We start from the raw sequence: 25,120 nt of genomic DNA, 5'->3' as shown, positions 1-25,120 counted from the left end.
ACCTGGTAAAATAGGAACTAAAGATCAACAAGATTTTCTATCTGCATAATGGTCTACATGTTTTAAAGGCTTTTTCCAAACCACCAGGACAGTTGTAAAGTTTTCAACTGAATACATGTAAACAATTATTTGACTACACTGTTTTATTTACAGTTTAGTGCCTCAATTTATTTTGGAATCAGGATTGTACATGTAACAGAAATAGCACATTAGTAATGATTTTATTACAGATAAGGGCTAAATCTCTTACAGATAAATCTCTGATTGGAGAAAAAAAAATTCCACAAAAAAGAAAAAACAACAAATGATTTGCATCTTACTTAACTGGAAACTCCCACCCACCCAGGTCAATATATTGGCTTGGGATGAATATAAACAATTTCTGGCCCTAGAATAAGTACACATATAAGTTGAGGAATAATAACTAGACCTTGGGGTACATTCATGTAGCTTGTATCTTGGAGTACAGAAAGTGCACTACTACTGCACCCATATTTCTGATATCTCTAATTATTGGACATCAAGTTGTGTATCTTTCTGAGGGCCAAACGGTATATTTATTTATTTATTTACTTCTGAGCTAAACACATCAAGCATCACAGTAAAATATAATTAACAGAACATTGATGTCAGATTTCTTACCTGTGGGGACTAGGGTTGCAAAGGGGTGGGACATTTCAGAAACTTTCCGTGGGAATTATGGAAATGTATGACAATTAACTGGAAATTGGTGGTAATTTAAATGAATACAAACCTTTTGTTTTGTCATAAGCAGACATCCATGCAAAATAATACAATTAAAAACACTTCAACAGATGTCTGTGTAAGTAGAACTTGATCAAGTTTTATTTATTTTATTGAACAACAAAAACTTGAATGTTAAGTATATAACTCATCCCCCCGATTTTGTAAATTCCTGGTTTATTCGTTTATTCCCATGGAAAGTTTCAAATTTGAAAAATTCCCAGAAATTTGCAACCCTAGAGAGGACACGTACAGCAATAAAAACAGACAAATTAAACACGCAGATGTCATTTATATAATCTGATCTCAGATAAATATTGAAAAAAGGACAATTCATGTTTGATAACAGCAGTAAGATGAAAAGGGAGAAGCTTTTTTCAATCTCCACTGATGAAGTAAATTCAGATAAAAGCCTATGTGACTCAATTATTGGCTTTATTACACATATTTCAATCACATTTGAAGTTAAGGAGATACAGGGAATTACCACATACGGATGTTCAGAGACAGAAGTATGATTTGAATAAAACTCTGATGTCATAGCTCGTAAATGAAGTGAATTGATAAAGAGTGTATCTACGGTAAGTGAGCACATATAAGGAAATAAATGTGATCCATAATACATTTCAAACATCCAAACAGTCATGATCCTGTGGTAGATAGATTTAGATGAGATGTCATGATGTAAATCTTTAGTATTTACCACTTTTAGAGCATCTGATGGAAATGGTAATAACTGTCACTGAATAAGACCTAAAAGAGCAAGTTGGAAGATCATGTAGTTCCAGAACAGTCCACAAGGTGGCAGCATTTATCCACTAATATACAAGCAAGTGGCAATAACAACACATACAATAACAATGTGAACAGCTAAATATAAGGCAGCAAAAACAATGTAAAAGAAGAGTTTTAGAAAGGGAGACAGATCTTATTTATAAAGTATGGGAGAGGAGAAGACATTCTTTGTTTTTTCTGCATGTTTTATTCTGACAAATGTTGTCTAAGACATCTACAGTGTTTTTGGTATCCTATTTTAAGTGCAACAACATTATAGATATGTTGTCAAGGATTACTTGATTACATATTTAAAATATGGCAATTTTAAAAATATAATAGCAATACTTTGTTTTTGTAAGGGTAATCTGATTTCACCAACTCTCAAATTGTATATCAAGTTACTTGTCTGATGTTGTTGATGATGTTTGCCTTATAACAATGATTTGCAGAAAACGGAGTTCTTTTTATGTACATTTAAAATAAAAAATGAACATCTTGAGCTCCTCTTGAGTCACGAGAACCCTCAAGTCCTCAATGTGGCCTTTGAAAACAGCAGCAAAATAAACTTACAAAAACAAACAAAATGTCTCTGCATATTGAAGAGCATTTTGCTCCAATTTTAATTATAGTAAAATTGGTCTTTTTCATTCAGAGTGACTTGACTTTATCTATATATCTATCTACACTCTATCTGTAGACTTTATCTGTAGTATCCCGAAAATTAAAATGCTTTGACATAATCTGTCAAATCAGATATATTATTGTATTAAATAGTTATTATGGCTGCCTAGTTTGCAGAGAAAACTTGATAAAAGGCTTAATAAGGAAAGGGAGAAGGGTTGAGGGACAGATATGCTTCTATTGAGTTCAGTGTGTCAGATCTTTTTTCTCATTAGTCCTGTTCAGCTCTTGGTGGTGAGACGGACTCAGTTGCAAAAACTCTGTCAAAGTGATAGAGTGCAACATGTATTTTCAAATAACTTGAAGTTTACATTAGACATCACATTTACTTTTTACTTGCACAATTACATAAAGCGTTCCACATACATTCCTGAGCTGCTCATTCCCTACTCCACCTCCTGTCTCCTCATGGGCTCTCTGCTCTCCATCCCACGTGCCCAGTTGAAATGTACAGGTGATCGATCAGTTGTTGGCTATGAACTTTGGAATAATTTGCCACCAACAATAACATCTTCCCTTCCACTGATACATTTAAAACCGGTCTAAAGTCTCTGTTCTTTAGCCTTTATGAAGACATGCCGGTAACGATTTATAATAAGGTCCTTCATAACCATTAATTAACAAGTAATAAGGCATTGTTCTCGCTTTAGATCCGGTAGTTGCAAAAAGCATAGTTAACTTATAGTTAACTTATAATAGATGAGTGATAAAGTATATTTTAATATCAATAAGCAAACAAAATAAGATTAATAAAGGCATGGCAAAGACATAATGGGTGGGTCATGGGTGTTTGTAATGCCATTATTAACACTTTATAAGCTTATAAACACACAATAATGTTAATAAGCATCTTGTAAGGACTTACAAGGGCCTTATTACTTGTTAATTAATGGTTATTACAAGGACCTTAATATAAAGCGTTACCGATATGCCTGTTCACAGTCTGGCTTTTATTTTTTAATTTGTGCAATTATTGTTTATGTCATTTTACTTAGACACTTAAATTCTCTTCTCTTTTTTGTCAATTTTCTTATTTTATAATTTCTGTGTTTTATTGTATATAGATTATTTATTTATCCCAAGGGAAATTCAAGCATCCAGTAGCAGCATGCAATCATACATTGAACAAACACTATACATACATTAAAATTAAACTCAACCACAGTAGCCATACATTAGATTTAACCTTAGATAAATTGTGTCTCTTTGTGAGGAACTTTGGTTAACGTCTATTATTTTTAAATGTGCTCTTTAATGAAGCTGACTTGACTAATCCGAACACAGTGTTTGCTTGCAGGGAACAATTGCTAACGCAGAGTCCTCGATTAGGGGTTAGGTTCAATTAAAAATTAAAAATGAGGGGGCGTCCCGGTGGCTCACAGGTAGAGCGCGTACCACTAAGGCTGAGTCCTTGCTGCGGCGGACCCCGGTCCGAAACTGGCCTGAAGTCCCTTTGCCGCATGTCTTCCCCTCTGTCTCCCCCTTTCTATCTGTCACTATCTAATAAAGCAGTAAAATGCCAAAAATAATCTAAAAATAATAATAATTTTAAAAAAAGGAGCTTATTTATATATTTTTTTTAGTTTAACTTTCATCATACACCATCCTGCTGCTGTGAATCATCTGCAGCATTGAAAAAACAATTTAACTATAACTATAACAGGTTTTCAAGTCACGTCCTCTATGTGCCACAGACAGAGTGCAAAGGTCTGAAAGAATTGAGAGTCAAACTTTTTTTTATCGATTGATTTTAGTCTTTTCGTGGATTTGTTAGATTAAGAAAATATTTGATAATATCAGACTTATCCTGTAGGAGTTGCATGTTCTTAACCTCCACAGAGTCAGCCCTGCTGATGGCACTAACAGCTAAAAAGTGCTTGGCATTTGTAGAACTAAAACTAAATAAATCCCCAGAGGAGGTGTTGGAGGTTAAAGTATACATATATTTACATGAAGCAAACATTAACATTCTATACAGGCAGCACTATATACTTTTACACATTCTTCCACATCTTCATTCAGCCACAGTTTAGATGCATTCCAGCCAGTCCTCATAATGTGAATGCTATAAACAAGTGCTCAGTGAGGCACAGTGTGAATACTAAAACAGCTCACAGAGAAACTCCCGGTACCGCTCTCTGCTGCTCCTGCTAGACTCGCCTGTCCACAAACTGCAGGTTGATGGGTTTAGCGGGGCAGAGCAGCGTTCTGGTGATCGGCCTGACTGTGGTTCCTGCGGGATCCGGCCTCACCTCGTACCGTTTCATCAACTTCAAAAAGAAGTGAAAAAGACAAAAAAGTGAAATATTTATTCATACTGATTCCACAAAATGTTTGCAATTTTGTCTCATTAAACAGAATATGACCATTTGCTGACATATACTCAATTGAAAACATGTTTGAACATGTAATGTTTAAACTGATGCACTTTCGTTTTGATAAATAAAGCTAGATGTTACACTTTAGCTTCTGTCTTTCACAAAAAAAGACATTACACTGAAAATACAGATTCACTTTTTAAGTGTCAGTTATTTTCTCTCATTAGAGTTACTTTCATATTGTAATTAGACATTTTAATCTCCATATACATGAATTACATTTCACATGTAGATTGTTAATTATGTATAAATCAATTCTACCTACACTGGTCATCGTTATCTTGTTTGAAATGCCCATAAAACACCGGAAAGTGTGACATTGCGAATGTGACCGGAGAGAGCAAAAAGTACTGAACAAAGTCAGAGTTTTTTTACACCACAGTTTTTATGTCAGATCATGTTACCAATACGAACACATAAAGAACAATCAGAACATTCTGTTCTGTTCGGATGATAAGATCGGTTTGATATTACTCTCTGAATGCAGGCAAATTTCTAGGTGCTGATAACAAAAGTTACATGTTTCACTTGCCCTGTTCACTGTGATCAAACAACAAAATGTGTGGGTGTTTGGGTGCAGCAGGAGGAAAAAGTCACTTATACATATTTTTAAAAAGGTGATAAAATAATCTGTATACATACTGGTACTTCAAACATGCAGAACTTTCTTCATCAAACCACCAAAGGAGTGTTCAAATGTGACTTTTTGGTCAAAGTTTTGTGTTGTTTTTACAAAATTTCTGATTAAAATTAAATGGGAACTTCTGTATTTTTTAACCTAATTTTCCCAGGTTATGTCAAATTGAATAATGGGGACAATGATGTTTGAAATCGGTCCAATATTTAGCCGACAGCTAGGCCAGAGAACTGACCTGTGCACCCACTAAAAGGGGTTGTTTTTGGCACTGACAGGCTCAGATTGTTATAACGGTCTGACAACATAAGGGAAACATGGTGAAGTCTGATTATTAGAGATGACTTCTGCCACAAGATAATGGAAACATGAATGTGAGTTGAAGAGAAGAGTTAAGTATTTTCTTAAACACTTTCATATTTGCCCGTTTACAAAACTGTGCCAATAAAATTTCAAACAACACTTTGTGATTGATTGATTGATTGATTGATTGATTGATTGATTGATTGATTGATTGATTGATTGATTGATTGATTGATTGATTGATTGATTGATTGATTTTATTTGACCATTCTTGATATAAAAAATATGAAACAGCAACCGGTGTCATACGTAATATAAATAGATAAAAAATAGTCAGGTATGACACAATAAAGCCCTAAGGCTTATTTCCATTGTGGTCCCTATAAGGCAGGAGACGGGGGCAAGTAGCAGCATATCTTACATAAATCATAGTATCAAAGTATCATTCATACATACATACATGCATCAATCATTCATAAGCCACATAAAAACATAAATTACAGTTTCAAATATACACGACAGATACAGATTACCAACATTCTAAGATTGGTGTCTAAACCATTTTTTCAAGTTTTGTTTAAAACTGCGTATGCTTCTGACTGATTTAAGTGGGCCAGGTAACCTGTTCCAAAGAATAGTTCCAGCATAAAGAAAGGACTCTTTACCCATGTTTGTCTTAACTCTAGGTCGTACAAAATCTGTTAAGCTTCCCCTAGTGGAATATCGGTGAACTTCATTTACTCTATTTAAATAATTTTTAAAATAATTGGGTACATCCCCATAAGCACGCCTATGTACCATACATAACTGCATCTGAGATACACGATCCTCCACCTTCAACCATCCCACCTTATCAAAATGGGATGATTCAAGGTGGGTTTGTCGTAGAATTAATTTGAGGATGTATTAAATATCAGACATATAGCGGTTTAAATATGCATCAAACATGTTTTGATAAACACACAAAAATCTGACCAACAGTCACAGTCTCTTTACAGGAAACGTCTGCTTGATTGAGATATGAACAGCTCGGATTTGGGAAATCCCAAGTGTGCTCTTATATCAAGTGTTTTTCATAACAGGAAATTACAGGACGTTGAACCTTAGTTACACAGAAACAATGACACACCAACCTGCAAAGTAAAAAGAGAGAAACTGGGTGTTGTCGCTCAGTGTTGTTCTGACTTTTGGATTCGTCTGACACCTTTGGCATCTGAATCTGTTTTTTGATACTTGCTAAATAAATCCCGCACAAGGCTGCTATTCGAATCGACCTGGTCGTCAGTTGTTTTTCTTTAAACATTTTCAACAACAGGTTCTCATGGGGAGATCCAAAATAAGTCTGAGCAGGTACCAAAGACTGCCTTTGTTGCACATGGACAAACTGAAGCTGAACAGAGAAGAATCTGTGACAGGGAAAGAGGTCGTTCTTACCCTGGACAAGAGGAGATGCATCTCCAGCTCAGCCACCCGTCTGCCCAGACACGCCCGGACCCCGAAGCCAAACGGCACAGACCCGAACGGGTGCATCTTGGACTTCTCCTCCCCTCCTCGGAGCCAGCGCTGAGGCAGGAAGGTGTGGGGGTCGGGGAAAATATTCTCATCATAGGAGACAGCGTAATGGCACAGGTGGAACAGCGTCTGTCAGAGAGGACATACTTAAAATGTAATTCTGTGTATTTTGTTAAGAAGAAGAGCGTATCCAACTAATGTTGTGTCTGACATGTGTCTCACGTTTTTTGGGAAGATATAATCTCCGACCACAATCTCATTTTCAGTAGTGATACGAGCGTTTCCTGGAACCACCGGATACATCCTGGTGAGCACAGAACACAGAGGGGAGGCGACAAAAGTTCAATCTGTTTGTTGAGCAAAAGCAAGTATTCATTTATGCAAACTCTGTAATCACAATAAAGAGAAACCACTGAACACAGTGTTGATTGAGAATCATTATAGGGGAGCAATAAATATGCTGCAGAGCAATCAAAGAATCGGTCAGAAAATATATTCTACCAGCATTTTTACATTTTTACACTTAATTAAACAAACAGCTAATCCTGAATCAACAGCCAGGAACAACTTGACTAAACCAAAGACCAAGATAGTCTAACAAGGCCTGAGACAAAACTGGTCTTGAGGCCAGACTTGAGACAGAGCCTGGACTCAATACTACAGCCCTGAGGTGGATTTTTTATTTGACTGTTGGTGGTAGAACAAAGCCAGGTGAGCTGTTTTCCCCTCTGTTTTAAATCTAATTTCTAACCTAAGCTAACCATTTCCTTGCTTGTGTTGTGTTCTGTTTTTAAACACCTGAGGAACATAGAGTAAACCCCCGCACCGAGCAACTCTTAGGTTACCCAGATCTTGGGTTAAGGTCAAGTAATCAATCAAATGAAAATTATTTTATTATGTCCTTTTGGCCGTGACATCAAGAACAAGTTGTCCTAATTAATTCTCTTTTACTGATTATCTGAACTCTAGACTCTCACAACGATTACAAAGAGACAGACAACCATTCAGGCTCTCATTTAGAGTCACCTTTTATATTATTTTAGACTGGGTGGAAGCCGGAGGACCTGGAAAGACTCCACGCAGAAGAGCTAGATTAAGGTACTAACCACTTCACCTCCTTGTCGCCGCACCAGGTGTCCTATTATTGTTAATGCTAAATGGACTGCACTTATATATCGCTTTTATTCAAACAGCTTTACACTATAGACTGCGCTCATTCACCCGTTCACACACACATTCATTCTGATGGCTGAGGCTACCAGGGCACACTGGTGCCACCATTGGGAGTTCATTTACACACCGATGAACGCAGTATCGCGGTTACTTCAACATTTAGGCTGTCATGGTCAGGGATCGAACCAGCGGCCTTCCGATCAGTAGGTGACCGATCTAGCAACTGAGCCACAGCTGCCCCATTATTCTGTAATATATTAGCGAAAAGAGCAAAATAAACCCTCTAACCGTAGAGTCTCTTTAATAATGGCCTTCAGGTACGGCATGTGAGAAATGTCATCGCTGTTTGGCACCTTGCTCCCAGGACAAACACTAATCACTTCCTGGTATAACTGTTCTTGCATCTCTGGCTGCTTCGCCAAAATGTACAGTGCCCATGCGATCGTGTTGGAGGTCTGCAACAGAGAGGAACACACCGTTAACTTCTGTCTCTTTTTCTTGCTGAGCGCTGATTTATGGTGTTGGTTAGATTTTTAGAGTTGTTTGATTTGTATATGTTGAGTGTACATAAAACTGCTTTTTTAACATTGAAATGCTTTTATTTTTATGATGAAGAAAAATGTAATGTTTTACAATGAGGCATCATGCATACATCACTCTATCCTTTTAGCCCATGGTGTCTAACTTTTTTCCTTACGTGACACCTTTAGGTAAACTGACATAAACTGATGACCCCTGACATTTTATATTGTATTCAGTGCAGAATATTGACAGTACAGAAAAACATATATACTGTACAATTAACCCCAATAGTGAACATAAGAACTACAGGAAGTGTGCATGACATGAGCAGTTTGAACACATTTTGAGCAGATTATTTCCAGTGTGTTTTTTCTGGTATTTTTTAGGAATTTATTTTATTTTGAACAATTACACATATATAACAGGCTTCTTTTTTTGACACATTTCATGTTTTATTCTCCCTGACACGTGGCCATTGTTCTATGGTTATTTTTACTGTGTAAGTTTCTAATGCAGGACAAGGCTGAGGATTGGAATAAACTGTAGCTTGTGTTCAGGTCTTATTAAGTTTTTATCTTCCAGACACATGTTAAAGTATAAAGTTCCTCTGTTCGAGGACACATCACTGAGCCTCCAGATGCAGATTTGGAGTCTGCTTTGCACCTAAATCTGCAGCTTTCTGCATGGTAAGTGTGAAAGCATCTTTTAGCTTACTTATGTTGTTTGTTAGCTTGTATCTGGCAGTGGCGGACATGTTAACGGTTGTGAAACATTCAACAATATCTCCTGGATTGGTACAATGTGTTCTCTGTACTGATGAGTCAGCTCAGTGCTGCATGTTTCAGATTTATTTTACAGCTTTTGATTGTTTGACTTGCAGAGACATCTCAGCAGAGGAATGTGAAATCACCTCTCTAGAAACAAACTTTGCACGGAAAGAAATCAGTCATCTTTTATTTTTGAATGGAGGGGGACTTTTAAGTAATTATCCAAAATTAAAAACAATCATTTAATTTGTTTTCTGGGTTACAGAAATTAGCAAAATGCTGAGAGTGGAGAACTTAAAGTTGCCCTATACACCTCAAAATCAAGAAGGCCTCACAACAACTAAATTTAGGAAAAGTTAACAAATGTATAGTAACTCAGTCTGTTCACACACAGCGGCGTCTACTCACCGTGTCAACTCCAGCCAGCAGGAGTTCTACCATGCTGCCCAGGATCTCAGTGACCGTCATCTGATCGCTGAGCAGCAGGTGTGTGAGGTACGCTCCCTCCACGTTCTGGTCCAGGTCAACCTTCTTCTGGATCTCCTCTATTTTTTTGCTCACCAGCTCTTCAGCTATGAGACACAAGAGTAAAGCATTTCAATCTCTTACAAGAGAACCAGCACTAAGAAAAGATGGCTCGACACCTTCTTTAACCCACTAGATGGCACAAGAAACACACTGTGAGGGGTCTTGATCAGATACTGAAGGGGAATACGGGCAGTGGGACCTGTGAGGTGGACTTTGTCTTTTGAGGGAGTCATTACAGATCACTGTCCTTGAAAGATTTGATAATGCAAATCGCTATGAAGCCTGAGCTTTAGTAACCTCTTGTGAAGGCATTCAGGACTGGAGAGTGGCAGAGACAGGGCCGCCAAGTGACCCACAACACTAAAAAGCATGTAATAATTTTAAATTCCTGAAAGTTTTCACCCCAAAGTGAGGACATGTGACATGTAATTTTAATCTATACTATAATATAAGCAATGTTATCTTAACCTAAATCTAAATATAAGAGTATATCTCTCTTATCAAATAAAGTAACCAAGACAAATTAGTGAATTTACTGATTAGATTGTATCTGTGATTACAACTGGGGTACCGCATATTTCACAGTCAGCTCAATATCACAAGGCAGATCTAGTAACAGGACTGAGTATTAAACCACAGTCGCTGGTGCTGGAAAAGGAGGACAATGAGACTTTTTGTCCCTACACTTTCAACTGTTCTAGTATGTTGTAACATGTAAAGCAGATATTATAGCCACGCCTCTCACAGCGAGTAAGGTGATTTTCTTGCGTAGTTGTGATAACTGTTTTCAGTGTGTCTGTGTACTAATGGTATCCTCAGAGTTTTTTTGCGTTTATTTAAATATTTCACGTGCATAATGCTGGTTGACAAGATCCAACCTGTGGATCTGTCTTGCATAACTGTGGCTCAGTGCAAACGATAGCAACATAACTCCAATTAGAGATTGCAGTATAATACTGAGGCAAACCAGAGAACACAAGTGTTGGTATTTACATGCTGAAAAGCTGCAAGCTGTTACAGAGATAACTCCCAAAACAGCCCAAACTGAAGTTTAAGCAAGCAGGGTCTCCAGATGATGTGTGTGTGTGTGTGTGTGTGTGTGTGTTTTCATATTTTGATAGAATTGTGTAGCTGTAAGATATTGATGTTTAAGTATGAAATCACTTTTATGAAAAGCCTGAGACATGCGGATAGAAGATGTGAGTGTTTATGATAGTACATTTTTTCCTAGAAAGAACAGAGTAAATATAGTCTCTGATAGTCTCTGATAACTATCAACAATACATATTAAATAGCAACCATCATGCTGAAACAAAAAGGGCCCGAAATATGCTGCACTTTGTTTCCCTGTTTGAAGTTAATGTTGCTCACCGACTTTGAACATAAAATCCCAGGCTTCCACAAACTGTTTCCAGTAAGGCAAGTAGGGCCAGGTGGACTCTGGGAACAAGAGGATAATAGGGGTCATATGAAACATTTCCCCCACAGTGGTGATGAACTTCACGGTATCCTTTGGCACGTCCTTCTCCATGGAGCCCAACCGGGTCTCAAACAGAACTGCTGAGATTCCTGCATGCAAAGATACAATTATTACACAAAGACCGCCTGGTTTGTGTGAGACAGAACAGGTAATTTTCTTTATTTCAGAGCATATACACTCTATATGTGATTGTTGTACATGACATTCAAAAACTGTTATCATTCTGCTGTTGTACAAGCATCTACTCTTCTGGTTTCAGGATTTTCACCAGATTTTGGAGCCTGACTGTAGAGATTTGCCTCGTTTCCAAATGGTATATTTGTAACGACGTTTTAAGTAAGACTTGCAGAATTAAATGATTTCGACAGAAATACCACAATTTTAAGCTTTGTTTTGGTTTTCAAACCTAAATATTTGTAACCTATGATCTGTTCAAGGACTGTCGGAAAGTTCAAATATCGACAATAATGCCTGTATTAACAGTTTCTTTCTACAAGAAACAATGTAATTTTGGCGATCTTTTAAAGAAAGTATATCTTTCAAACCCTCTTTGTGGATTTGGCATTGTCCAAACGGGGAGAATGGGGGTAGTTACTGTATGTTAAAACAGGAAAACAGGAGACAGTATTTTACTAAACTTTCCCGAATATTATTATGTACCGAAGCATTAATATTTTTCATCAATAGGAGACTTGAATCAGCCCAGGAATAAAATATGCTCCTAGACTAGAACACAGACACATGTGGGCTAGCATGTCCACATTCTTTCAATCATGCAAATCATGTGTGTTGTTTGTCATGTCTAACACCAGTCCCTTGCTGTGAACATAAAATAGGCAGAAAGGTCGCTGCCTACTTACTCTGCAAGAGAGAAAAGAAGAGAAGCAGAGCAGATGTTGTCATTACTTCCATAACTATCTGGATGAGGTTTTAGAAGTGCAACCGGATGTGTAAATGCTTTGAAAAGGAATCTGACTGAAGGTCATATGATGTACGTATATGAGTCCTACTTTTATGATCATACGTTTACACAGTCTCTCATCTGCCCTCAAGGCCAGGAGACTCCACAACTGTGTCAAAAGCAACACCCTGAATGACAATACACATGCTGACAGGTTGCTCTGCCCAAATAGATGAGTAATTCTCCGGTGAATGTGTTGTCATTACTTTACAAAATCTTTACTGTTAGTAGTAAAGCTCAGTGCTGACCTTCAAAAGCAAATTTGTAGAGTTCTGAAGTCAGGTCATTGACCATCACTCCCTGACCGCTGGTTTCCCTCAGCCAGGCCACTCTGTCGATAAAGTCTGTCACAACCTCGTTGATGGTGTTGGCGTAGCCGGAAGTGTGTTTGGGGATCAACATCCGAGGATTCAGGATGCTGCGGTTGCGCCGCCATTCGGCCCCCAATCTATAAACGAGGATTAATAAGAAAAGAAATGGGCTTTCAGACAGAATGAGACAAAGTCAAGCTGAAACAATCCATTTATTTGTTCAACTGCATGATTCAAATGAGAAATTACAACATTTGGCTTTAGGGAGTCTTGTTAACATGTCAAGGTGCAGGCTTGTCTAACATGTTAGCTCTCAGACGTCACAACATTCATCATCTGTGACGAGTGCTGCCTCAACAAGTCTGACAGGAAAAACGGAATGAAAAAGAGAGGTGCTATTACACAATCAAAGAAAATTAAAGTCCTTGTGCCTGTTTGGGACACAGAGTGGCACCTATTGTAAGAACATCGTTATGAAGCTGTTGATGATACTGAATCCTCATCCCTCCCACTCCTTACGTTGTTCATGAAGTCTGTCACCTTCAAGTACACATCGAGAACAAAGAACTCAGCAACTTAATACCCTAATTACATTCCAACTAGAACTGTGTTGCAAAATAATTCACAAATCATTACATTTGTTACATTTTTCACGGCACCCCAACCTTTTTTTGAAGTTGGGGATATACTTATCTGCATGTTGAGCACTGTTCTAAAGGGACAGTTCACCACAAAATTAAGAATACTTTTATTTCTCATACCTGTAGTACTATTCATCAATCTGAGCGTTGGTGATATCGGCCGTGAAGGTGTCTGCCTTTGTGCAACTCTATTGGAACAACATGGCACTTCACTTGTGGTGCTAGAAGCATCAAAAAAACTTAGCAGCAATGTCTCTTTCTAGAAATCATGACACAGTATTAATTCACAGACCTTGCAATGAGCAGTTTCATGTAAGATCTAAACTAGAAAGAACATAGTTCCAACAGGTAAGGGGGGATAATGTATATTTTTGATTTGGGGGTGAACTGTCCCTTTCAGACAGACCAATGCTTTCAAACACAGATGTTGATATAAAGTATGCATGCATAACTTACTTTGTCAGGGGTCCGTTGGCCTGGTTCCTCATCTCTCTGTATTTCGTCCAGTGGAGCATGTATGATCGGGTTGGGTTCCTCCCCTCCTGCCTCAGAACCTGCTCAATCATGTCCGCGCTGGCCACGTTCACGACCACAAGAGGGCCGTACTTCGACTTCCACAGAGGTCCGTAGATCTTTTTGTGCTCAATCTGAGGGCAAATAGTGCGAGTTATTAAGTGAGCAATTTGATGTTCAATGCATTAAAAATGTTAATATGCTGTTTTTTTAATTAAAAAGCACTGATTCTCAAACTTTGGTACAGGGACCCTCAGAGTTAACTAATCTATCTGAAAAAGATTACATTCTAATCTAACAAATCTACAACTTTTACAATCTGCAGATATAATAAACTCATGTCTAATATCGTTCTAATACATTTCATATCACATATATAAAACATTTATCAATGCTTCTAATACCTGTAATGAGGGCATTCTTCAATGTAAAATTAATTTCTCATCATTCATTAGAACTAGAAATCTTTGCACAAACTGCTGAGGTAGACTATATTTATTTGAGATTGTGAAGTGTTTTAACAATATTTTGGAGATACTGTATTGTTGTTGGCACTGATAAAATGCCTGCAAAAGAAACACACATTTAGTTTGTTTATTCTTTTATGAAATTTTTCAATTTTGGGCTGCACGCACCCAAATTATGAAATAAACAGAATGCTAGTTTGTGCAATAATAAAGGTGAATGTCTGCCGAAATCACTGTCATCTCCTCTCTGTGGTTTAAGAGCAAATAAAGTACCTACACTTATTTTTTGTAAACAAGTAATCATGTGAAACTGTATTTTCCCATAAGTTTGAGCTTGTTTGTGTCTTTCTGCTTTCTTTGACTTGAACAAGGGGTGTTTTGTGTAATTTAAGCAGGTGCTTTGGGTGCTTTTTCTTCTGTATACATAGAAAAAAAGGCAATTCAACAATTCCTGTTTTGTGATGTGACACTATTTTTGCTGCTGTAGTTGCTCTTTATCTTGGTTTAAAGATAAGGTAAAGGTAAGGTAAGATAAAGATACATTTCCTGCACTGTGGTAGAGTCAAGGTCATAGTTTGTGATAACAAATTATTGATAGGGTTTTCAATGTTGATTGAATATCTTGACTTGTGATTAAACTGCTGCTGTTTGTTTTATCTGTTTGTGAGATTTCTGCCTCCACCAAAAATTAAAAAAAAATAAAAACAATGGAGCTGAACGGCATAAAAAGGCATTTGAAACATTTGGCAGCAACGTTCCAGCAACATTCTTCCATTTTCTACTTGCTGGCTGGTTTTACTACTTTCTACTAAATAAATAGCGACTTTGAAAACAATGAGGTCTGTGATCTGTCAGGGGGAAATCTGCTTCTGCAAAACCACTGCACAGACAGTACACACAGCAGTCTGCATGGACAAGATGTAAGTTAAGTAAGAAAAATGTAGGCTATTTTTGGAATCTGGGTCAATTTATGTTATATACTGTATATACACTATAGTGTCATGATATAATGGTATTTACAATAACCAAAATCTTTAGGTGGAAGTGCTCTCTGGGCTTGCATCACTACTACTTTTCCCCCATTCATTCCATTATATTTTGGGGGGGAAAGTAAGTAAGTAAGTAATTAAGTTTATTTATATAGCACCTTTCGAGAGCAGAAGTGCTTTACAGGGTAAAATAAGCATAAGCATTCATGCAAATAAAACACAATAAGGAAACACAATAAAAACAGATGTAGACAATTACACAAAGGCTAGACTAAACAAATGAACTGCTTTTTAAAAGTGTCAATAGAGTCCACAGATCTTAAGACCAAAGGGAGGGAGTTCCACAGTTTAGGGAAAAGCACAGTCTCCCTTAGTCCTAAATCTGGATCGGGGGAAAACCAGCAGACCTTGATCAGAGGACCTTAGAGACCTGCTGGTGACAGAGGCTGCAGTCGAGCTCTAATGCATCACAAGAACTTTGAATTGGATTCTGACTTTAACAGGTTGCCAGTGGAGGGCAATATGAATTGGAGTTACATGAGATCTTTTGGAAGACCTGGTAAGAAGTTTAGCAGCAGCATTGGTGAAAAGTGAATTACAATCATCAAGACGGGATGACATAAAAGCAGGAATAAGGATTGTGGTAAAGACTAAATGATTACAAAATTGCTGCATCTCAGAATCTGCAAAGAGCACAATAATGCATTTAGTAGAAACTCAGCTAGATGTATGTATTTAAAAAATGCACACATATGCAGTATTACCAAAGATATTTCATATATTCCATAAACACCAACTTGGCAGATACCGATTTGAGCAAACACAAGGTTTACAAAGCACTGTACAAAAAGATGAACACAATGAATAACACAATAAAAAAGATGAAGTAGACAATAGAACGATAAAAAAACAATAATATAAAAAACAATAAGTTAAAATGATGGCCAACATTAACTTAACATAGTACTTTTTTGCCAAATCTTCTACAGAAATCTCGATACCATGTCATAATTATATATATATATATATATATATATATATATATATATGGCCCATTTCAGAATTGCGGGTACATTTGAAGTTTAGACAAAATAAGAATTTTATTTTAGTTTTTTCCGTAAAACCTTTTTCATTCCCATAGAGAATACTTTAAATTTAACACTTCCAGCATTTGCCAAGCTTAAACATGTAAGATTTAAAATATTTAATCTGAAAATCATCGTAATAACAGTAAAATCAGTCAACTCTGTTGCAGACAAATTAGGGTAAATATTTATAGTACTCAAATGTAATACAGTTTAAAACCATGTCTTTCCTAAGAGAACTTTTGTCTTTACATCCACTAATTCAACTTTAAATTTTCTAAGATAAAGATTCTTTTTTCAGGAGAAAAAGCATTGACACATTTAATTGGAAAGTTGCCAAGACAGTTTGGATTTTCTCTAAATATTGCTCCAAAAATGAATGAAATGCTTTGAAATTTCATGTATGGTAAGAATGTTAGTTATGACACAGCTTCTGGTTAATTTGTCAACAATATTTAACATATTTAACATATTTAATTCGATTTTTTTTTAAACAAAACTGTGTGAAACAGAGTTGACGGCTATGTGAACAGAGTTGACATGAATAACAGAGTTTACAAACTATGTGTAAAAGGCCAAAAACAGTAACTCTGTTATCACTGAAATTTTGAAACATGTAACAGAGTTGACGATAACAGAGTTGACATTTTCCACCATTTTGTGCTTTAACTCCACGTGCTAGCTTAAAACCAGATACCACATGTCATTCACTAAAATACCATAACAGAATTGACATATAATTAATCTACTGTTGGTGTATTCTCAACATTTTGTACAAGTTAATGAGAGAGAAAGTTTAACATTCCATAGCTGTGTCCCAATGTCAAGGATCCTTCCTTGGTAGGATCCTTCCTTCAGAGTCGGGTCCTCCGAAGGCGAGGCAAGAGTCCTTCCTTTGACTGGTGTAATGCACAAATGGGACAGCCTTCGGAGTGTGCAGCTGTGCGTCATTGCGTAATTGGACGTCCTGCTTAACTTCAGCGCCGCTCTCGGCCCTTTGGCTAAGATCAAGTGTAGTATCTGTTCTTATCAGTTTAATAAAAAATAAATAAATAAATTCAGCGCCGCAATTTCAAAATCAGTTCACGACATGAATGTGTCTCTGGCATCAGCACTCTGACACATATTTGTGAAAATGGAAGAAGATGCTTTAAGGTTGAATCTCCACGATTTATCAAGTAAAAATCATAAAGTGGATTAAACCTGAATATTTAACTGATCCTGGCTGAATTCGGCCGCTACGTAGTGCCATGAATGCAGCGGCGCATAATTCATCATGGAAATATGTTCTGTGATTTTTTATTTTTTATATTACAGTAGGCTACAGTAACAGTTATTTATAAATAACAATAACGGATAATAGCGGACTTTCGGTCCCTGTAAACACAATAAAGAAATGTATAACTTTCTGAATGGCACAGTTGCACATAGTACATCATCATCGGACACATATAAATTAATAAACAATAACTTTAGCGACTGAGACGGCATTAATTAACTTAACCGGCAATGTATCAAGATGACGTTTATTATCTTTAAGCTTAATATTCTGGCATATGCTTATTCATATGTTTTTGCTTGACTTTGAACACACGTTTTGTAAGTTATGTGATAACATTCAGTGTAAACTGTAAATACTTATTTAAATGCATATTGCGCCGCCGGCGTCGCTGTTTCTACGCTCGCCATTTTTAAATCTCCCGGTAGACCGGTGTGCGCAATGCTTTATGGGTAGTCGGAGCGCACGGAGGATACACACATGCATCCTCGGAATTTGGGCAAAAGAAGGACTCTGTCCTCCGGAGCATCCTCGACATTGGGACAGTCCTTCGGCGGATGTCGATGACGTAGTGTCCTTCAAATCCAGCCGTTTGAGCATCCTTCCTTGACTTTGGGACACAGCCCATAATTCCCTCCAAATCTTTTCTGCAAGAGGAAGTGACATCACCGGTCACCTGTTTTTTATTTGAATGCTGTAGGGTTTTTTATGTGGTTTTATAACAGATGTAACAGAGTTGACCGGATCATAGGGACAGATAAAAAATATATATTTTTAATGTTGAAATCCCATGTATTACAGAAAATAAATACTCTGTGCAACTGTAAGTATAAGTATTTATAGAATTAGCACAAAAAAACTGCAAATTTTAATGAATTATTTTATGTTAATTCAATATTAACATGTGAATCACAAGCTGAAGACAGCCAATAATTGGTGGGTGGGAATCATTTAATGAATATTTTACATATAAATTGTGCCTAAAATACACACTGTCAAGGTATTGGTTTATTGGTTAAGTGACATCCGATGTAACCTATCACAGAGGTCTACGGGCAGTTGTGGGCAGAGTTTAGGGGACTCTGTGTTGTTCAATATAGTCAAGTGTATATGTGCCGCACGCCGTGTAAACACTGAATAAACATGGACGTTGAGTACAAATAAGTTGGACGAGTACTTATTTGACATGGTGTCAGAAGTGTTCGGAAGAAAATACACCCGACGCTATGGCGAAGTTTAGCCCGCCGGAAAACTTCAACTTCGAGCGGCCTGCCGACTGGCCCGTGTGGAGACAGAGATTCTCTCGGTACAGGCTCGCGGCTAAGCTAAGTAATGAAGACGGCGAGGTCCAGGTTAGCACATTGATATACGCCATGGGCTACGAAGCTGAGAATATTTTCAAGTCTTTCACCTTTGACGACGATGAGAGTGACGACGACTACGACACAATGCTTGCTAAGTTTGAGGCATATTTTGTACCGAAGAAAAACACTATCCACGAGAGAGCGTGTTTCTATCAGAGAGTACAGAAACCAGGCGAAATGGCCGAGTCATTCATCAGAGCTCTCTATGAACTGAGTGAAAACTGTGATTTTGGAGAGACAAAGAGCGAGCACATAAGAGACCGGCTGGTCGTCGGCATCCGCGACAAGGAGCTGTCAAGGAGACTACAGCTCATGTCGGACCTCACCTTGGAGACGGCAGTACAGATGGTTCGCCAAGCGGAGGACGTCGCGCAGCAGATCAGTCAGCAGGAGCAACAGACTACTCTCAACGTGCAGGAGGTGTCACACCGGCGCCCGGCGAGGAGAGGTGGGCGACAGTACGCGAGGAAAAGAACGGACGGACCGGAGCAAGCCCACTCAGAGGACTCGAGGTGCCGCAGGTGTGGAAAAGAGAGACACAAAATCCCAGCAAAGTGCCCAGCGATGGACTCAGAGTGCAGAAAGTGCGGAAAAAAGGGCCACTGGCAGAGGAAATGCTTCTCCAAGTCAGTAAGAGAGGTTAGTTACTGTGAAGATGGGGAGGAAAGCTTTTATCTTGGGGCAGTGAGCAAAGTAAATCAGGGCAGTGCTGAGCATTGGATAGAACAAATAAATATAGGAAACACCCCTGTAAGGTTCAGGATTGATACAGGAGCAGATGTTACTGTGATGAACCTAAAGACATTCAGGATGCTCAAGCCAAAACCAAAACTAGTCCGTAGTAGAGGACCCTTAGACAGCCCCGGAGGTGCATTAAACATTGTGGGACAGTTCACATCCAGTACCTTACATAAACAGAAAAGGTATATCTTCACCATATATGTAGCACGGGGACATTCAGTTAGTAACCTACTAGGCAGAGAGACAGCCGTAGAGTTGGGGTTAGTGAAAAGAGTACAGCAGGTTAAGAAAACAGAGCACCAAGGGATTCTTAAAACAGAGCCAGTTAAGATCCACTTGAAGGAGGATGCAGTACCATACGCTGTACATAGTGCTAGGAGAGTTCCCCTACCACTTCTTCCTAAAGTCGAAGCAGAGTTGAAACGTATGACAGAGCAGGGTGTGATAGAGAGAGTCACACAACCGACAGACTGGTGCGCCCCAATGGTACCTGTAATGAAACCAACCGGTGCAGTGAGAATCTGTGTAGGGCTACAGAAACTAAATGAGAACATCAAAAGAGAACGATATCAGCTGCCCACTACAGAAGAGACACTAGCCAAGCTGTCAGGCTCTACAGTTTTCACGTCTCTAGATGCAGCCTCAGGCTTTTGGCAGATCCCGCTGCATGAGGATAGCAGCCTGCTAACTACCTTCATCACACCTTTTGGGAGGTACCGCTTTAAGCGGTTACCCTTTGGGATAAATATTGCTGCAGAGATATTCCAACGCAAAATGAATGAACTGCTGGAGGGCCTAGAGGGAGTAGCAGTATATATGGATGACGTCATTGTCCATGGAAAGGACATGAGCTCACATGATGTTTGCCTGCAGAACACACTTGAGAGGATGGAGCAAGCAGGGCTCAAACTCAACAAAGAAAAATGTGTGTTCAGACAGCCGCAGTTGAGATTCCTGGGTCACATAGTAGATGCTAGTGGAGTCAGGGCTGATCCTGAAAAGATTAAGGCCATCATGCAGCTACAAGAACCAACAGACATTCATGAACTCAAACGAGCTTTGGGCATGATCAACTACATGAGTAAATACATACCAGACCTGGCAGTAGCAGCAGGCCCCCTGTATGACCTGCTGAAGGGAGAAACTGCCTGGACATGGGATCATCCACAAAAGAGAGCATTCCAGCGACTCAAGGAAGACCTCGTCACCTCACCTGTCTTAGCCCATTATGATCCGCAAAGACAGACAACCGTTTCAGCAGACGCAAGCAGTTATGGGTTAGGAGGTGTCCTCCTACAGCTGCACGACGAAAGCTGGAAACCTGTTGCATACTGTTCCAGGAGATTGACGTCAGCTGAGACCAGGTATGCACAAATCGAAAAGGAGTGTTTAGCAGGAGTATGGGCTTGTGAGAGGTTCCAGAAATACCTGGTAGGACTGGACAGATTCACACTCATCACAGATCACAAGCCACTGGTGCCGCTGATTAACAGTAAAGATTTAGATGCGGTTCCAGTGCGATGTCAGAGACTCTTAATGCGCTTGATGCGGTTTAACGCCAAAGCAGAGTACGCACCCGGAAAGACTCTGGTCATAGCTGATACACTGTCACGCAGCCCGGTCCAGGACAGTGACAACACTACAGACTCTGTCATTGCATGTCATGTTAATACTGTCATACATTGTTGGCCTGTATCACAGCAGAAGCTGGACTTAATGAGGGCAGCTACACAGAAAGATGAGCAGCTACAGTGCGTAAGACGGTTGATCAAAGAAGGTTGGCCAGAAAGACAGTGTAATATTCCACACATTGTAAAAGACTTTTATGCAATGAAAGACTCTTTGTCTGTGTGTGAAGGACTTATTACACTTGGGTGTCGCATTGTTGTTCCACAGTTAATGAGAGGGGAAATACTGGATCGGCTACACGATGGACACCAGAGCCTGTCAAAGTGTAGACAGCGTGCACAGGAAGCCGTGTGGTGGCCTAGGATATCTGCAGATATTAAGAACAGAGTGGAAAAATGTCACTTTTGTCAGGTAAACAGGCGCACACAGCGTAAGGAGCCACTACATTCTACACCCCTACCTGATAGGCCATGGCAGAAGATTGCCACAGATATTTGTGAGTACAACAGCAAACATTACATAGTGATATCAGACTATTACTCACGTTACATAGAGATCTTACATTTGCCAACCACGACAACAGAACAGGTTGTTAAGATGTTAAAATTTACATTTGCAAGATTTGGCATCCCTGAGCAGATAGTCAGCGACAACGGCCCACAATACTCAAGTGAGGCCTGGAAAGACTTTTGCAGACAGTATGACATCACACACAACACATCTAGCCCACACAATCCACAGGGTAACGGACATGCAGAGAGGGCGGTGCAAACTGCTAAACGCATTCTTAAACAGGAAGACCCTCGACTAGCATTGATGTGTTATAGAGCAACACCAACAACTGCCACTGGGATCAGCCCAGCTGAAATGCTCATGGGAAGAAAGATTAAGACCACACTTCCCTCACTGAACAGAAATCTGACCCCTAAGTGGCCTGATAGAGCTCTTATTAGACGTAGAGATGCAGAAGCTAAACAACAGCAGGCATACTACTTTAACAAAAGACACGGGGTTAGAGATTTGCCACAGTTACAAGGTGATCAGGTCTTGTTGAAACTAGATGGGGACAAGACATGGAAAGGTCCAGCGTCTGTCATGCAGGAGAGCGGTACTCAGCGCTCATACCAAGTGAACTCGCCACGGGGAGGAGTGGTGAGAAGGAACAGACGACACCTTCAACTTGTACTACCAGGAACAGCATTACTCAGCTCAGGCACTAAGAAAGTGGACTCTGAGTTAGGAACAACCGAAGCAAACCACCAGACACTGTGCCATACACAGAGTAACTCAAAGACAGCTACTGCAAACACATCTGAGGCTGAGGGTCAGGTTGTGAGTAGATTTGGCAGAGTGTGTAAACCGGTTATAAGAATGAACATGTAATGTTATAACTGTAATGTAAGGTGTAATATAACATCTTGATAAAGGATTGAGGTTGGAACTATCAGACTGTACTCTGAAGAGTGGAAAACAGAATGGAGTGTTTGTTCATGTTGGAAAAGGAAACAAGGTGTTCAAATGACTTCCAAAATAAGTTGTGAAAATTGAGTATATTGTGAGTTACACAGGAAACACTCATTCTGTATAAGCTAAGGTTCTAAAGTTAAATTGTTTGTTATAACAGTATTACTAAAAGGGTAATAAGAATTAAGGGGGAGATGTCAAGGTATTGGTTTATTGGTTAAGTGACATCCGATGTAACCTATCACAGAGGTCTACGGGCAGTTGTGGGCAGAGTTTAGGGGACTCTGTGTTGTTCAATATAGTCAAGTGTATATGTGCCGCACGCCGTGTAAACACTGAATAAACATGGACGTTGAGTACAAATAAGTTGGACGAGTACTTATTTGACACACACCAAACATTATTATTGGTGAACATTCAATATAATTAGCAATATTATTTAAAACAGATCCAGTAAATACTTTTTTAGGGGGAAATAATCAAAGGTTTTTCTGGGAGACGCGAAATGTACCCGCAATTCTGAAATGACCCATATATATATATATATATATATATATATATATATATATATATATATATATATATATATGTGTGTGTGTGTGTGTGTGTGTTAACTTAACTCTCTTGCATAAAAATCAATGCAGAAATCAAAGGGAGAGACAAATTTAGGTCAAAAGACACCCAAACATAAACAGCAGAGGCCCCACCGTGCAGAGAATCACGGTCACTTACTTGCATGTCCTGTCCGATTTTGAGATAGCCCTTCACAAAGAGCCAGTTTAAAGTAGTCAAGAAACTCGGTCCGCCTAACTCGTGCATAGGTTTTAGTTTGACGCTGTCACCCATCACGGCGGCGGTATTAGCGGTGGCGGTGGTGGTGGATGCGTCCCGGTGGTGTTGGATGTTCCCATAATTCGCTGGTCTCAGTCCCGCTGTGATTCTCTGGATCCTTTCATGCTGCTGGCGGTTCACTCTCAGTCCGACGTTCACCAGAGGTTTCCTGAGCATTTTAACAAGTAGGCCTACTATAAACCGTGTGTTTTTTCTGCAGAGTCAGAGCTCCAAACAAGTACAGCGCCACAGTCCCAGCGTGTGTATGTGAGGATAATGGCTCCTTGTTTGTACTGGCGCAGCGCAGCAGCCCGCTTATAAAGCCCAACCTCTGAGCCAAGTGGACTTTGATACCATCCCGTGAACTTAAGCTAACTAATAAGCACATCCAAATGACATCTAGGTGAAGAGAACAATTACAGGATTACATAAACTTATTTTCTGTGTAGACCTGTATCTGGTCTTTAGACTTATTTTGTAAACTTAAGTTATTTTCCAGAAATATACTGTATTCATTTTGCAGGGTTTTTCTCGTATGCAAATGCAATTTAAAAAAACTTAAAAAAAAAAAAATTGTAACCAGCAAATGGGAGTTGAAATCTGTTAATGAATATAATGCAACATTATAGATATTTTTTGTTGTATTATTAAATTGCTTAATGGTCTTGAATGTTAAATTACAGTGAATCCTATGTATAAAAAATACGTATATTGCTGAATCTAAAATGAATGCAATTTTCTGTTTTCTTACAGTAAAACTTAAAACGAACAATCCACAGCATGTTCACAGAAGCAAAGACCTCACTGTGGAGACATTTGAGGACATGGGAGGGAAATTATCCCAGTGGAAAGCATTTCAGACAAAAAACATTCACAATGAAATATGAGAGTTCATTGTTCAGAGGGAACAGGAAATTCCTGGGAAGATGTTCACAGCAGCTGGCTTGAGAAAAAAATCATAGAAGCTGGAGATACTGTGGTGTTTCTAGTCAAAAGGAAAAAGAGGCCAAGTGAACACTGAAGGTCAGTATTCTCTGTTAATTTTAGTTAATGGCAGATGTCCAAATAAAGAATGACTTACTGCCAGAGAAAACTACAGATTTTCACATCTCCCGAAGGTTTCATCTTGTGTCTGCTATCAGTTGAGCAACAGCAGACATTGTTTACTTAAATAGGTTTACTTAAAAGGTGTTTATACATTTTCAGGTTGGGCGTTCGTGTTTTTTGCTGCCACTATCTATCAAATGTGCCATCAGAATTAGTTTTTATCACTTAATTATGGTTGTTGATAATATATAAGTAAATTGTTTACGCAATGAGAAACTTCCACTTCCCATCCAGGAAGG

At 38.7% G+C, this 25,120-nt stretch overlaps 1 protein-coding gene and 1 non-coding gene across 2 annotated transcripts; one reads left to right on the top strand and one right to left on the bottom strand.

Annotated features, from left to right (window-relative positions):
• Positions 1–1,162: 1,162 nt before the first annotated feature.
• LOC131978899 (sterol 26-hydroxylase, mitochondrial) lies at positions 1,163–24,106 on the bottom strand. Its single transcript, XM_059342713.1, has 9 exons — positions 23,676–24,106; positions 13,869–14,059; positions 12,709–12,908; positions 11,391–11,588; positions 9,900–10,063; positions 8,491–8,657; positions 7,252–7,333; positions 6,952–7,158; positions 1,163–4,472 (listed from the first exon to the last, which is right to left on the bottom strand). Exons 1-9 carry the CDS (start codon positions 23,949–23,951, stop codon positions 4,353–4,355), a joined length of 1,605 nt encoding a protein of 534 aa, XP_059198696.1. The 5' UTR covers positions 23,952–24,106; the 3' UTR covers positions 1,163–4,352.
• LOC131979647 (U2 spliceosomal RNA) lies at positions 17,446–17,632 on the top strand. The gene has a single exon (XR_009395081.1). It is a non-coding gene; the product is annotated as a U2 spliceosomal RNA (small nuclear RNA).
• Positions 24,107–25,120: the final 1,014 nt, after the last annotated feature.

The sequence above is a fragment of the Centropristis striata genome, chromosome 10, assembly GCF_030273125.1.
Source record: "Centropristis striata isolate RG_2023a ecotype Rhode Island chromosome 10, C.striata_1.0, whole genome shotgun sequence".
Lineage (NCBI taxonomy): Eukaryota > Metazoa > Chordata > Actinopteri > Perciformes > Serranidae > Centropristis > Centropristis striata.
The sequence above is the reverse complement of the archived record's forward strand: the minus strand, read 5'-3'. Positions and strand labels throughout refer to the sequence as shown.